We start from the raw sequence: 15,288 nt of genomic DNA on the forward strand, positions 1-15,288 counted from the left end.
TGGAGCTGTTTTCACTTAACACAAAACGTCAAACAAAAAAAGCCTTCGCCACCTACTGCTTTGGTTTCTATATGGGGCTAAAATCATGAGGCAATCAGATCAATTATTAATTATTTGATTGATTCTAAACTAATTTAATATGGATTCTCAAATTTTGATTTCAAATGTATGCATTATAAAACACAAATGAACTCGAACTATATTCATTTTACATGGAATTTGTAGAAAAATAATCACATGAACAAATCACTAATTACTAATAATTGAATTCTAGAACACAGATTTCCATTTGTTCTTTATATTCTAAAACTCAACTTTGAGATATTCACATGAATTTCTTGAGTCCAAACCGTAGGTTCTTTACCAATTCGTTCATTGTGATGATTAAATCCCTATCCATCTGTGAAAAGTATGGTACATGTTTCAGTCAAATCACATATATCAAAACACAAAACTGTGGCATAAATCGATAAGTCAAAGACCCTTTTGTGCAAAAAAAGTCAAACCCTCACCTGAGCAATAATGGTTATATGAAGAGCAGAATTCGCAAAGATCATGGCATTACTGCTGATCACAGAGAGATGAAGCTTCTCGATTTCAGCCAATGTATTTTCTACAACACCTGTTTTTTTCTCACAATGGACTCTTATTAGGACATTCTTCCCGGAAAATCTTGCTTCTATCTCTGGGAGTTTTTCCGGTACACCGGAGATTTTCTCACTTGAAGAAATTTCACCACCATCAAATTTTACTGATTTTATGTTTGCTTTCTTTTGTGTCTGCTCTTCAAGTATCTTCACTTTCTCTTGTAGGATCTTTGTATACTCAATTGCATCTCCAAGAACAGAAGCCTTATCCATCTATTATCCATAAAACATGCAAATTATAACAAAATACTTCATCTAGTATTAAAGACACATGTAATCTGGAAAAGGGATTTTTTTTTACCCTTTTGAGGTTAGGGAGTAAAGCAGAGAGGGCTATGAAGTGTTGTCTGAGTTTCTCTCGCCTCTTTCTTTCAGCCAATATATGATCTTGATATGGAGTAACTCTAGTGTTGTTGCTTGTAGATGACATTTTTGCACCACCACCATTGCTACCTTGAAAACCTTGGTTGAAAACATAACAGTTTTGGTTGCCAAATTGGGATGATGGTAAGTTATTGCTGTGATTTTTGAGCTCTTTAGTGGGTATTGAAGATGATTCCATAACAGTCTCATCAAAGAAAGGTGCATGAGCATGAAGGTGATGATCATGTGTCTTCTTCTCTCCAAATGCTGCCATTGAACTGAGCTGATTATCAATGGAGTTGACTGGCCACTGGAAATTGAAAAACGAATCCTCCATTCCAGTCGATTGTGATAAGCTTTTAAATTGTGGAATTTCCATAATTGGCGATGAGGATTGCACCAAATTCACTCTTTTAGACATTTCAACAAACAGCTTGTACGCAAATTAATCCCACAGACAAAAGAACCCTGTTAACACAGAAACACCAAATTATTATATCCTTTGCAAGGTTAAATTGAACTTATATAGGTAGAGTTTTGGCGACATTAAAGGGCCCCACATGGTCTCTTTCCTTCTACATATATACTACCTGCACGTTTGCGTGAATTAAAATAAATAAGAGGTATGGATTTAATGTTGGGTCGTAGGAAATTCAAGATAACGCAGCCGACACAGGCTGTCCGGTTCGGAAGGTAAGTCGACAACTAAAAATGTCTCCCACCGGCCAACTCATTGGTCATAATCCTCCACATTTAGCGGGACTTTAGTATTTGTCTTATTATCTCTCTATATATAATAAAACTTTAATAATTGAACTATATTTTCTCATATAATAAAATTTTGATGGATCCGAGGTGACACGTTTACCATGAAGGTAGTAAGGCTGTTCGGGGTGGATTCGGCATCGACTTCGGCAATCTAGGCAAACACCGAACAAGGCCGAGAGACATGCTGATCTCGGTTCGGCAACTCGGTAATGTTTTACCGATGAGAGAAGAGAAAGTGTTTTTTTACCCATTAACTCAAATTCATTTTTTCAAAAAATATTTTCTTTAAAAAAAACACCAAATTTCAAAAATATAACCGTTTTATATTGTTTCAAATTTTAAACTTTCAATCTTCAAATATAAATACTATCATCCTCATTCTTCACCCAATTCAAATCTTTTTAATTCAGTTCTCATAACTTTTTTATTTTTCATCTTCTTCAAAACCTCATCGCTAATGGCTTGCGTGGTTCGTTTTTAATCCCTGAAGAAGAGATGTTGTTGGATCATTCATAGGTTGATGTTACAGAAGATCAAATCCGCATTAACCTCCCTACTACAACCTTTTGGAGGAGAGTCACCGAAAAATACAATCGCGAAGCCCCGGTCCTTCGAGGTAAAAAGGAAATCTACTCCAAATGGAGGCACGAAAACGCACTTACAACTCAGTTTAAAAGTGTGTTTCGTAGGGTGACGCATGAAGCCGAAAATGATGAAAATGAAAATACTTTGCTAGAGAATGTTCTTGAGGCTTACCGTGTTGAAACTAACAAAGATTTCCGTTTTGCTGAGTTTTGGCAAATTGTGAGTCAATCCTCAAAATTTGCTCAAATTAAAACTTTTTTTTTTTAAGTGTGTTATGTTTTTTAAGTTTAAGTGTGTAATAGTTTAATTTTAAGTGTGTTATGTTTTTTAAGTTTAAGTGTGTATTATTTTAATTTCAAATGTGTTTTGTTTTTTAAGTGTAAGTGTGTGATTTTTTTTAAGTTAATGAAATTTTAGTTTAAAAAAAATAGTATGTTTGAAATTTTTATTTTTTTTAAATTAATTAATTGGCAAATCTGACGTAACGCCTACGTTGACCATGACAAATATAACACCACTCCCTCCGGCTTAAGCGCTACCACAAAGTCATGGTTTCTTGTCACACCCACAACCTTAGGTTCTTGATTGATCTATTATCTATATATCTTTGTTAAAGCTATAAGGAGTGGTTTATAAAATACTTACTCAAAAAATGTGTCATCTCAGCGTCACATCAGCTTCACTACGTTCTTAACAATACTTAGTATTCTTAGGAAATACCCACAACTCCACGTCATTAAATATTTTTATTTTTTATTTTTTAAATACTCAATTTTAATCAAAATACAAGATTTTTTAAATGAAAATTAAAATTTCATTAATCCAAATTACAAGTACATTACTAAAAGTAAAAATAAAAATTACAATAAAAAAACTTAAAAAACATAAATTAAAAATAACGTTACGCTTAAATTAAAAATTACATTAAAACCTAAAAATTAAAATTACATTAAAACCTAAAAACGATCAAAAAAACATTACGCTAAAATAAAAAATTACATTAAAACTTAAAAATAGAAACCTACTCGTCCTCATCATCTTGGTTATGTTGCCTCGCGTAAATGTGCTCCATCAAATCTTGGCGAAGATTGTTGGGGGTTTCCAAAATTATTGTGTAGTATTATGAGCTACCAACTTGTATTTGTGCATGTGGATAAAGTACGTTATTTGGATTATACATACAGATAGTCCGACCCTTATCTTCGATCACCATATTATGCAAAATGACACAAGTAATCAGTACATTATTTATGTTCCCCCAATCATGTGCTCGTATCGGGTGATTTATGTAGTGTCATTTCCTTTTTAGCACACCAAAAGCCCGTTCAACATCCTTCCTTGCCGATTCTTGTGCTACCTTGAACAATTTTCTTTTTTTATCTTGTATATATGTGTATGATTTCACAAAAGTAGCATACTCTGGATATATCCCATGTCCAAGGTAATACCCAAACTTATATTCATTTCTGTTCACAACATATGGAAAATCAGGTGCTTTACCATGCAGAATGTCAATGAATATCGGTGACACACCTAATACATCCAGGTCATTATTTGACCCTGTCATGCCAAAGAAAGCATGCCAAAACCATAGATCGTTTGACACTACTGCTTCTAGCATTATAGTCAGCACTCCATGATCACCCCTTGTGAATTGACCTCGCCAAGCATTCGGACAAATTTCCCACTTTTAACATCTTGTTCTGAGGTACTTTCATTATTGACCATTATATTGAGATTTATTGTATTTTGGTCCCTAAGTAAAAGAAGGAGTGCAAAAGGGCCCATAGTGGCATTTTGGTAATTTCGTACTTTAGGAGTACGCTGAGCGTACGTGTGTACGCTAAGCGTACTAGGACGTTCCTTAGTACATTGGGCGTACACCTTGTACGCAGGGCGTACATGAGGTTCATGCAAACCCTAATTTTTAGGGTTTGGCTCATATTTAAGCATCATTATAGGCCTCCCATCTCATTCTTATTCAACATCATTCTATGAAAATCGACCCCCCAAGCAACCCTAAGAGAAAAAGAGCATTTTGGAGTCTTTAGAGTGTTTAAAAGTGTCCTTGGAGAAGAAGAGAGTGGTGTGGAGAGTTTGGAGTTTGGAAAGCACTTTGGATATGAGGTTTCTTTCTTGTTAGCAAGCTCCAGAAGGTAAAAAGCTTGCAACTTCACCACTCTATCTTGTAGATCTAGACTTTTGCTCTTTTAAGTCACTTTTTGGTCCCAAAATGGTGAATCTTGAGCATGGCATGTTCTTGACCCAATTTACCGTCCTTTTAGACCTTTGGAAGGGTCTTGATTCAAAAAAATGGGGTCTTGATGGTTGGTTTTGCTTCATGCATTCTTTAGAAGGTCTTAATGTATTAAGAGGTTGAGTTAAGCACTTAATGGACATGCGAAGTCATAAAGTTGGAAACTTTATGACTCTTGAGGATGATTTAGCCTTGGATCTGAAATTCGGACGTAAGAGCTTAAGGCATTAAGCTCTTAATGAAGTTTTGTGGAGTCTGGGCGTACGCCCTGCGTAATCTGAGTACGCAACCCGTACGTGGTCAACTCTCCCGTCTGCGGTCAAGATTTGAGTACGCCCCACATACCCTTGGAGTACGCTCCACATACGCGTTCTGTGTTGACTAAGCTGAGTTGACTCAACTGGGTTGACTCGGCTGGGTTGACTCAGTGGAGTTGTTGATTTTGACCAGTTTGACTTTGACCAAGTTTAACCAAGGGGTATTTTGGGTAATTTGAATGGTGTTTGATAATTTGTCATTTCGGTGAATAGGTGATAGTTAGAGCTGAGATTCAGAGTCGAGACCTCATCAACTATTGTTCAGACTGTAAGGTGAGTTTTCCTCACTGTACTTACGAGTTGAAGGCACCAATGTTGACCCATTGGATTGATATCCTGCTATACATTGATTATGATAAGTATGGAATAGATTTGCATAATTATATGCTAGTTGTTGATATGATTAGACTGGTAGATTCGTAGGATTACCTGTGATTCTGTCTGCATGATTATTTGTATGTTTCTTATGTTTTTTAATTGTTATATGTCGACATATTGTGTTGGGTTGAGGTTGTACTGCTTTGTGTTGTAGGCAACAAACGCGGGAGCATTCCAGATTTGAGTTGAGGGCCATTTGGCATGCCAGACTCATACTGAGGGATCGAGGGCATTCTAGATATGAGCTGAGGGCCGGTTGGCATACCAAACTCATACTGAGGACCTGAGGGTATTCCAGTCCGATGAATGAGTGGACCCATTGTATATTGGCATTCCAACCTGGGGTATTCCATCCCGAGGATTACTAGACCCGGAGGTTGACTAGGCTTGGGGTATTCCAACCCGATGGTTGATTGGACCCGACATGTTGTTGTATATGTTACATGTTTATATGTTGGTACTGTGGGGAAACTCACTAAGCTTTGGCTTACGGTTTGTAGTTATTGTTGCAGGTACTTCTGATGATCACGGGAAGGCGAAGGCGTGACCGTACACATCCTCTGTTTATGAATTTATGGTTCTGGGATGCTCTAATATGGATAAACAATTTGGAAACAATGATTTTGTAAACATTTTATGACTATGGGTTGTTTTTAAAAGTTTAAATTTGTTGTGATTTTTGAGCTGTTACAATTTGGTATCAGAGTCTTGGTTTGAGTGAATTGGAGGAGCACCCGGGTGAATCCAGTCTCAAACTAAGGAAATGAAAATTTTTTAAAAATGATTTTCAAAATTGTTTTTAAAATAATCAAGAGATGATGTGATGCATACGATCAGCCGGAGCCAGTAACTAGTCCTATTACAATGACTGCTAAATGAAAAGACAAAAATACCCTTGTACTAACGGTACAAAAGTGACGGGATTAGGGTCAAGGACCAATCGCACAATGAACTGAAACCATAAGGACCAGTGACGCGACTTTTTTCTAGAAAGTCCTAAAAGTGCGATATTCTGTAAACCATAGGGACCAATTGTGAAATTTTATCTATAGTAAATTAACACAACAATTAACTAAATATATTTTGAATTTATTCAATTAATTTTGGTAACTAACTCCAAAATTATCTCTTTCCTTGTATATTACCTCTTCCATATCTCCTTTCTCTGCATACATCTAGACACCAACGATAGAAAAACGTCGGAGCCCACCAACGGTGTTGCCGACCATCACAAAATTTCATAGCTCCCCTCCTAATTGATGTAACTGTTTCACCACAGTTCCTCATACCTCCAACCATATCGATTTTGCCACTGTGAAACACCATCGCTCCACCAAACACTGTTGATCAAAAGAAGAAGGTAAAGTTTTAAGCTACAGAAGAATTTGAAATCGAATTTGAAGAATATAGTTCAAAATTTGTTTACATTGGACGATGATGTAGGCGATTTTGTTCATCCATGTATGAATGATTTTATGGGGGTGTTTGGGATAGCTTTTTGAACTCTAAAAGTGCTATTAGATAAAAGTGCTTATTTTCTTATAGTGATGGTAAAAGAAGCTTTTTAAAAAGTGTTTGGATAAGCTTTTATAGTGAAAAAAGCCGATAAGTCAATAAGTTAAAAAGTGTTTGGTTTAAAAAGTGTTTTTTGAAGTTTTTTTGGTTGAAAAGCCATAAGCAGTTTCAAAAAGCCAAGTTTTACGTGCTTATTAAAAATTGTTTTTTGAAGCTTATGGAAAAACTATTCTGAAAAGTGCTTATGAGTTTGCCAAACACTTTTTTTTGACTTATTAGCTTTTCAAAAAGCCAATAAGCCAATAAGCTCTTTTGAAAAGCTATCCCAAACATCCCCTTATATATTATTCAGGTTTGTATTTATTGCAATTCATATCTGACACAATTACTTGAAGAAAAGGTTATACATATAGAAGTTCAGGGCATATTCTTCAAAAGTTACATATTCGCATACCAGGTGTTTGTTAAAATGTCTAAACCAATTTGCTTTATGAAAAAGAACAACAATTTGAGCAGCATATACTTTGTTTGTGTTATTAACATATGTATTGTTATTGTAGTATGAATTGAGTATACAAAACTATTTTCATTCTGATTTTTACACAACCATGTAACTGATTTAAGGATTTGATTCGATTATTTGTTGCTACCGAAAACATAGTACGCCCACGTTTCCATTCCTCTGTAAATTACTGTTTCTGTTCATCTGCAAATTACTTAGCAATATGGCTTGCTTATTTAAAACATTTATCTCCTATCAGTCAAACACAACAAATGCTTTTTCGTTTTCTATTCTTCTGCCAGCAACCATGAATCGCTCGAAAAAAGTGTTTATTGATTTTTTTTTTTATCATTCACCTCAAATTTTAGTTGTTTCAACTTTTTTTTTTAAGTTTTCTTATGAAATATTTGGTAAATAAGAAAACTTTTCAATTGGATGATTAAATGTGATTTGAAGAATAATTCAATATTTAATTTGCAATTCTGTCAAATTACATTATTGGTTACATAACCAACATTCTATGCTAGTTCCAACAAGCTTAGCAATGATGTATTTTTCCAAGAATGGAGTGAAATCTTTCAAGAATGAAGTGTATTCACTTAATAGTGATTAGAACTAGTATATTTTTTATTGTTTTCGATGTAAATACTATGGTTCAACATATTCTTACAAGAATAACAACTTTTTATTTCAAAAAATAAATAATAACAATGAGTTCTTTCAAGAATTGAGAAGATTTTTTTTTTGTTTTGATGTAATTACTATGAGAATATAGTTTATATAGTTGTAATTTATGAAACTCCTATCTATGTAACTTGCAATTCATGTTCTTTTCCACCATTCTTAATTATTCTCATAATGGAATCGTATTCGGACAAAAATGAAAATGTATTTCGTGCAAACGTACTAGATATTATTTTAAAAAATTAAATTTATTTTAACATAAATAAAAAATATGATACTCATAATTCAAGATCTCAAATTTTTTAAAGTAAGATAATTAATTATCCATTGAAATTCGGAAATTTCCTTATTTATTTTCATCTTAATTGACTAAAATACCCTTACAATGAAAATTATATTATTATATGGTGCATGCTATTCCATTTTAATAACATACACCCTAATGATCATAGTCATCTATTCTTTTTCATTTAATGGTCCAAATCAGGTTATACAGTAACACACTATTTGTTAGTTACAAATAAACATTGTTATATATACATATATAACAATGTTTTTTATAGGAAAAATAAACATATCTATACCTATTAAATACAAATAAATACTTTCATACGTTTAAATATTGATAAAAAATTCTCTTTACATGTGTAAAAAAAAATTATACAATATATATATATATATATATATATATATATATTATTCTTTTTGTGTAAAAAATATAGTTATCTGTATATTTTATATGGTGTTTTTAAATGAATTTATACATTTTTATACTTTATAAGCCGAAGCTATTTGATTTTAATAGGCATAAATATATATTTATTAAATATAAGAATAATAATAACACGAAATTATATGCGTTGAAAACTATTATCATTTTTGTACGTTAAAAAATATGTTTTTTATATGTTTAAACATTAATAAATACGTTTTATATAAAAATATAAATAATAATAATATAAATACTAATTATTATTATTATTATTATTATTATTATTATTATTATTATTGTTTTGTTATAGCAGTATTTACACTTTATAATGGAATGTGTGTTGCCCAATGTGGAGGAGACTATGCTTTTTGGCACTTGTAATTTACTCTATTAATTTATTTATATTTAATTAAACCTAAATTTATTTTATTTTATTTTAAATGAATGAGAATTTTGAAAACCACGATGGTCAACAACCCTTCACCGAACAGGTGAGCGAATTGTTTATGATTATATGAATATGTTTGGATATGGTTCTGCTATTCAGAAATAGAAAACTATTTTAACAGAAGAAGATTGAGATCAACTCAAGTCTTAAACACTCAAATTTAGCTTGTTTATTCCATATGGGCAAAGGCCCTATTTATAGGCTCAAAGGAGCCGAGTACATAATTGAATTGCAATCGTTTGATTGCAATATGACAAACCTATTTACATTATAGCCCCCTAGACTATTGAGGGACTTACACACTTTATGTTACATCAAATAATACACTTAATAATTGTTCTATTATTCTACCGACACATAATAACAAATCATTTCCATATTGAAAGGCTACATGTCTTGAATAATGATGGCTTTTTATGTCATTGCTTACGTCATTCCTCCCGCCTCTGAAAATACATATTTTTGAATAATGTTTGCTTGTGTCATGGCTGACGTTAATGGTGTTCACAATGTTTCTTTCATGAATGAATGCTTTTTTGAACTGTTGTTGTTCTTGCTTCATGATGGCTTCCATTCTCTCGTCAAAGTGTCTGCTATATGATTGTTTGTGCTTTTGATGTATCTGAGATAAGGATGATATTGATGTAATTGTAATTGCCAACGAATCAATCGTCCACGGCAATAATCTTCTTGTAGTTTATAGCGCCAAAATCCAAGTAGATACTTGGAATCTGTTCGTAACTCGAATCTTGTTTGTAGAAGCTCGACTTTCCATTTTTTCAATGTTTTGAGACATGCTAGTGTTTCTCGTTCATGTGTGCTGTAATTTTGCTCCGTTTGGGAAAATGTTCCCGATATATACTTGCATAGTTTTTGCTCGTATTTATCTGTTTTTAATACTTCAGATGATACATCTGTATCAGTGTATGCTTTTGGTGATATTTTCATATCACTGTATACTTTATCATTGTTTACTTCGGATGGTATTTTCATACCAGTGTATGCTTTATCATTGTATACTTTTGATGAGTTAGATATGAGGTTTCCCTCACTATCTAAACCCAATAATACCTTTCCACGTATAATTGCTTTTAGGCATCCTGCCCAAGTGTCTTGTGATGCATCTGTTTCTACAATTAGGAAATCGTCGATTGTTGCATTATATAAAGTAGGGAGAACTTGAATTTTTTGTTTTATATTTTGTACCAAAATAGTATCTGTATTGGTCCAAGACCAAGGTATTTTTTCTGATATTTTTCTTTTGTAAAACTTTTCTTTCTTTCGCTAAATTTTTCAAAAATCCTTGTTCTGCAATATAATTTAAACAACCAAGAAATCGTTGTATTTGTTTTCTATTTTCAAGTTTATCAGGAAACATATTTAATTTTTCTCGTATATTGTCTGTTAATGATAATTGACCATTTTCTTCAATTTTTAAACCGAGATATTCAACTGTAGATTGAAAAATTTTTGATTTCTTTTTTGATAAAACTAAACCCTTTTCTTTAACTCTTTGTAAAACCTTGATGACTGCATCAATGTGTGTTTGTTCATTTCCTTTTGTAAAAACAATTATATCATCAATATATGCAAGACAAATATGATCTAAACCATTTAGAGTTTCATCCATGAATCGCTGATATATTGCTGGTGCCTGTTTTAAGCCGAATGGAAGGACATTCCATTCATAATGCTTCTGAGGAGGACATGAAAAAGCGGTTAGTGGTTTCGTATTTTCATGTAAGCGTAATTGTCAATATCCGGATTTTGCATCAAATGTACTAAAATGTGTATTTCCTTTTATTTTTTCTAAAATATATTCTTTTCGTGGTAATTTATATAAATCTCCTATAGTAGCATCATTCATCTTTTTATAATTAATTACCATTCTTCGTTTGCCTCGTTTTATTTCATTATTATTTTCTACATAGAATGCAGGTGCAGAATGAGGACTCGTGCTAGGTCGAATGATTCCTTTTTCTAATAGTTCAGTGCATTCCTGTTTGAATTCAGAAACATCTTTTATACTATATGGAATTTTATTTGGAACATTAATTTCATCATTAGGGTTTTTTAATAATATTATTATTTCTTGATTATTTCTATTTTTTAAATGATCTAGCGGATTTTCGCTACGTACTTCTTCAAGTTGTTTTTCAGCAATTTATTTAGCAAATGTTAGTAATATGCGTAGTTGAAAACCAACTTCTTGTTTGATTATTTTAATAAGATCATAATGTTTGATAATTGCAGTTTTTATGATACCGTTTGTCGGATGATTGAGACTTATATGATCATTTGTTTGTATAAATGGCTGATATAATTTAAGGAAATTATTTCCTATTACTAAATCTATTCCTGAATCATGTTGATATATAGTTGGAGTTTTAAATGATGCCTTTTCAATTACTATATCTATATCTCTTCCTACGAACCAAATTTTGTGAATTGATTTATCAGCAATTGTAATTTTTAGTGGTTTTTCTAATTTTTTCCAATTTTTTAATATCTTTCTTCTTCCAAAACATAAAGTAGCTCCTGTATCTATAGACGAAACTAATTATTTATCTTGTATTTTGGTTGTAATAAAGGTACTATTTGGGTTAATATTTGTTTTTCTTTTACTCATTGGGGTATTTTATAAATTTCTATTAATTAATGATTTTTCTTGCGAAATTTTCATATTAACAAGTTGTGTTTGTTAGTATAGTTGAAACATTATGTATTGTTTCTAAATTACGGTTTTGTGATTTTTTATATTTCTTAATTCCTTCTTTTAATCGAGATATCTTTTTTAGTTGTTTATTGTATTCTTCTTTCTTTGGTTGTAATTTTAACAAATAGTTTTCTTCATATAGTAAAACATTTTTTAAATGTTGAATGGTATTAGAGATATTAGAGTTTATTTTCCAATGGTTTTTTAATATATTAGTCCAAAGCATGTTATCTTTTGAAGAATTAATTTGTACTTTCGAATTCATTTTAACAAATTATTAAAGCGTCTGAAAGAAAATTAATTGAATTGTTAATATTTTTTATTACTATTTTTAAATGATTAATTTCAATTTTTAATCTTCCAATCTTAACTAATTGATATGCAGTATAATTTTTGTTTTTAGAAATTAGTTCGTGTACTTCAGATTCTTTTTCTTTTAAATGTTTTGTGGATTTTTATAAATCTTTCCATAATTTTTTAAGTAGATCAACTTTATATTTATTATCGTAAATACAATATACTTGAGTTTTATTACTCATAATTTTTATTTTACCATGTGAAAGGTCGTTTGATAGTAAGTGATTTTTCTTTAAGTAGTGGTTTTTCATTAAGTGGTTCTTCTTTAATAGTTTTTATTTTTAAATATTTTTCAAGTAATATCTTCTGTTGAGTTAAACTTTGTAATAGTTCAGGAATTTGTTTTAATACAATTAAACTTTCTACTTCTATAATATTATTTAATTTTTGACTAATTATATTTAATTTATCTCCTACTGATTTATCTTCTTCAGAATTAAGACCAATATTATATATTGTTCCTTGCGGTAAATTTTGTGGTATTTCTATAATCATTTCTTTATCTGGTATACATGGTTTTGTATTTTGATATGATCCTTCAAGTGTTTTAAAATATTTTAGGGAATTACTAGATGATTATGTCATATTCTTAAACTTAATGATCTAATCATTTCTTTAATATCTTCTAATTTTTCATCGTTGTTTTCATTAGATGTTGTAGGTTGACATTCCGAGATAGAAGATCTACCCATTATAGTTGAAAATGGAGGTTCTATAATTGGACTTTTTTTTATTAACGGAGTAGTTATTATTGGTTGAAAATTAGTTTCATTGAATATTCTATTATTAGTCATATTTGGTGATTCAAGTGATAATAAAGGAGTAAATAATTTATCTATATAAATTCTATCTTCTGTTTTAAACGTAATACTATGATGAGAATTTGTTAATACATAATTTATTTGATATGTAATAGTAAACGGATGATTACTTTTTATCATAAAATTTTGTCTTAATAATTTATATCGTACAGTAATACTATTACTTAGATTTTTATCTTTAAGACTTAATCCTAGTTGAATATTAATATCAAATTTTATTTTTCCTTCGATTAAATTACCTTTTTCCTTTTGCAATAATACTTTCTTGGTTATTAATTATACGATCATCTCTGATTTCTAATTCTATTGGCGTATCTAAATCGCTAAAAGTACTTTTTAAAATTACTTGAATAGTTGATATATGAATATAAACAATTTTTATTCTATCTGCTTCTTTAATATTAGATAATCTATTTCTAATTTGTTGTTTATTTATTATGGGTATAATAATATTTCCTTGAGTTGATTCTATAGGTATTGCTTCTTCTCCTATAATTTTTCCATAATATATAATATTTTTTCTAGAAAAGAAATTTTTTAATGAGTTATTTTTAAAATTATATTTTTCTGATAGTGTAAAATTTGATTTTTTTATAGCATCTTTATTAATGTTATTTTTGTTAATTAAAGCATCAAAAATATATCCAGATTCATTTTCTTCGTTATTAATAATGATTGGTGAATTTTCTATTTCTTGGGACATATTTATAATGATATTAAAACCTTCTTACGATAATTATTATTGATTTTTAATAACGATAATTTTTGAATATGAGTTTTTATGAAGAGATATGTAAAATATTCATTATCATGTTTATGATGCTGCATATGCATATATTCTTATGAACGAAAGATTGAATATTCAAAATAATAATAAGAACGTTACTTAGCTCTGATACCAAATTTAAAGACATGACGGAATTAATATAATTAGGATAGAATTGTACCTGAATGTTTCGTCGGAATGGATTGATGATGGATTGTTTATGATTATATGAATATGTTTGGATAGGGTCCTGCTATTCAGAAATAGAAAACTATTTCAACAGAAGAAGATTGAGATCAACTCAAGTGTTAAACACTCAAATTTAGCTTGTTTATTCCATATGGGCAAATGCCCTATTTATAGGCTCAAAGGAGCCGAATACATAATTGAATTGCAATCGTTTGATTGCAATATGACAAACCTATTTACATTATAGCCCCCTAGACTATTGAGGGACTTACACACTTTATGTTACATCAAATAATACACTTAATAATTATTCTATTATTCTACCGACACATAATAACAAATCCTTTCCATATTGAAAGGCTACATGTCTTGAATAATGATGGTTTTTTATGTCATTGCTTACGTCATTCCTGGTGGCAGGTTGTACCTTGTAGCGTTTTCTTAAACGCTATATGAAGTAACATTTGGATTTGAAGCGTTTTGTTTAAACTAAACGCTAGAAGCTTGTAATGCCAAACAAGGTTTTTTGTTCGAAACGGAGCGTTTTGTCAAACACTAGAAGCTAGAAGTTCCCAAATGCTCAGTGCCGAACATGTCCAAAGTAAATGATTGAACTATTATAAGCAAATTCTGTTCGTGATGAGATACATAAGCTTTCATATATCAAAACAACAATTTTTCTATTTTGGGCGTGTTTGGCAAAATTAGTTGTTAGCTGGAAGCGGGTATCGCGTAGCTAGTAGCGGGAAGCTGTAGCTTTTATTTGTTATATGAATGTTTGGCAAAAATAGCTGGAAGCTTTTGAAATATATAAAATTACATAAAATGACAATTGATTAAAAATAAATAAATATATAAATTTTTTTTAACGGTAATTATGGAAATTGATTTCAAAAGCTCAGTAGCATTTTGTTAAACGCTACATGAAATAGCTTTTAGAATTGAAGCGTTTTGTTTAAACTAAAAGCTAAATGTCTGTACTGTCAAACGAAGCTTTTTGTTTAAACTAAAACGTTTTGTCAAAAACTAAAAGCTAGAAGCTTCCAAACGCTTTCAAAAGCTCCAAGCCATTTTTATATTAAATTAGATGATTTATAACTAAAAAAACAGGAAAAATCTAAAATGGCGATGAGTAATAAAACTTATTCTGAAGTGATCAAAACTAGAGAGCAGTAAATAGTTAAAGGACGATTTCTGTAATTATGTGTTGGTCAAAGTATAAAGTCAATCCAGAGGGGGAAGAAAAAGGACAGAAGCGGCCGG

General features: G+C 30.8%; 1 protein-coding gene across 2 annotated transcripts; it reads right to left on the minus strand.

Annotated features, from left to right (window-relative positions):
* Positions 1 to 207: 207 nt before the first annotated feature.
* Positions 208 to 1,790, minus strand: LOC145115963 (transcription factor bHLH25-like). Of its 2 annotated transcripts, none has more exons than XM_079052318.1 (4): positions 1,601 to 1,790; positions 949 to 1,478; positions 513 to 860; positions 208 to 400 (listed from the first exon to the last, which is right to left on the minus strand). In XM_079052318.1, the coding sequence occupies exons 2-4, from the start codon at positions 1,429 to 1,431 to the stop codon at positions 326 to 328; spliced, it is 906 nt and encodes a 301-aa protein (XP_078908444.1). In that variant the 5' UTR covers positions 1,432 to 1,478; positions 1,601 to 1,790; the 3' UTR covers positions 208 to 325. The 2 variants fall into 2 exon arrangements, with proteins under 2 accessions (XP_078908444.1, XP_078908445.1); XM_079052319.1 differs by having other exon boundaries at positions 1,571 to 1,790.
* Positions 1,791 to 15,288: the final 13,498 nt, after the last annotated feature.

This window comes from Lactuca virosa, chromosome 5 (genome assembly GCF_052849685.1).
Source record: "Lactuca virosa cultivar CGN04683 chromosome 5, Lactuca_virosa_CGN04683_v6, whole genome shotgun sequence".
NCBI lineage: Eukaryota > Viridiplantae > Streptophyta > Magnoliopsida > Asterales > Asteraceae > Lactuca > Lactuca virosa.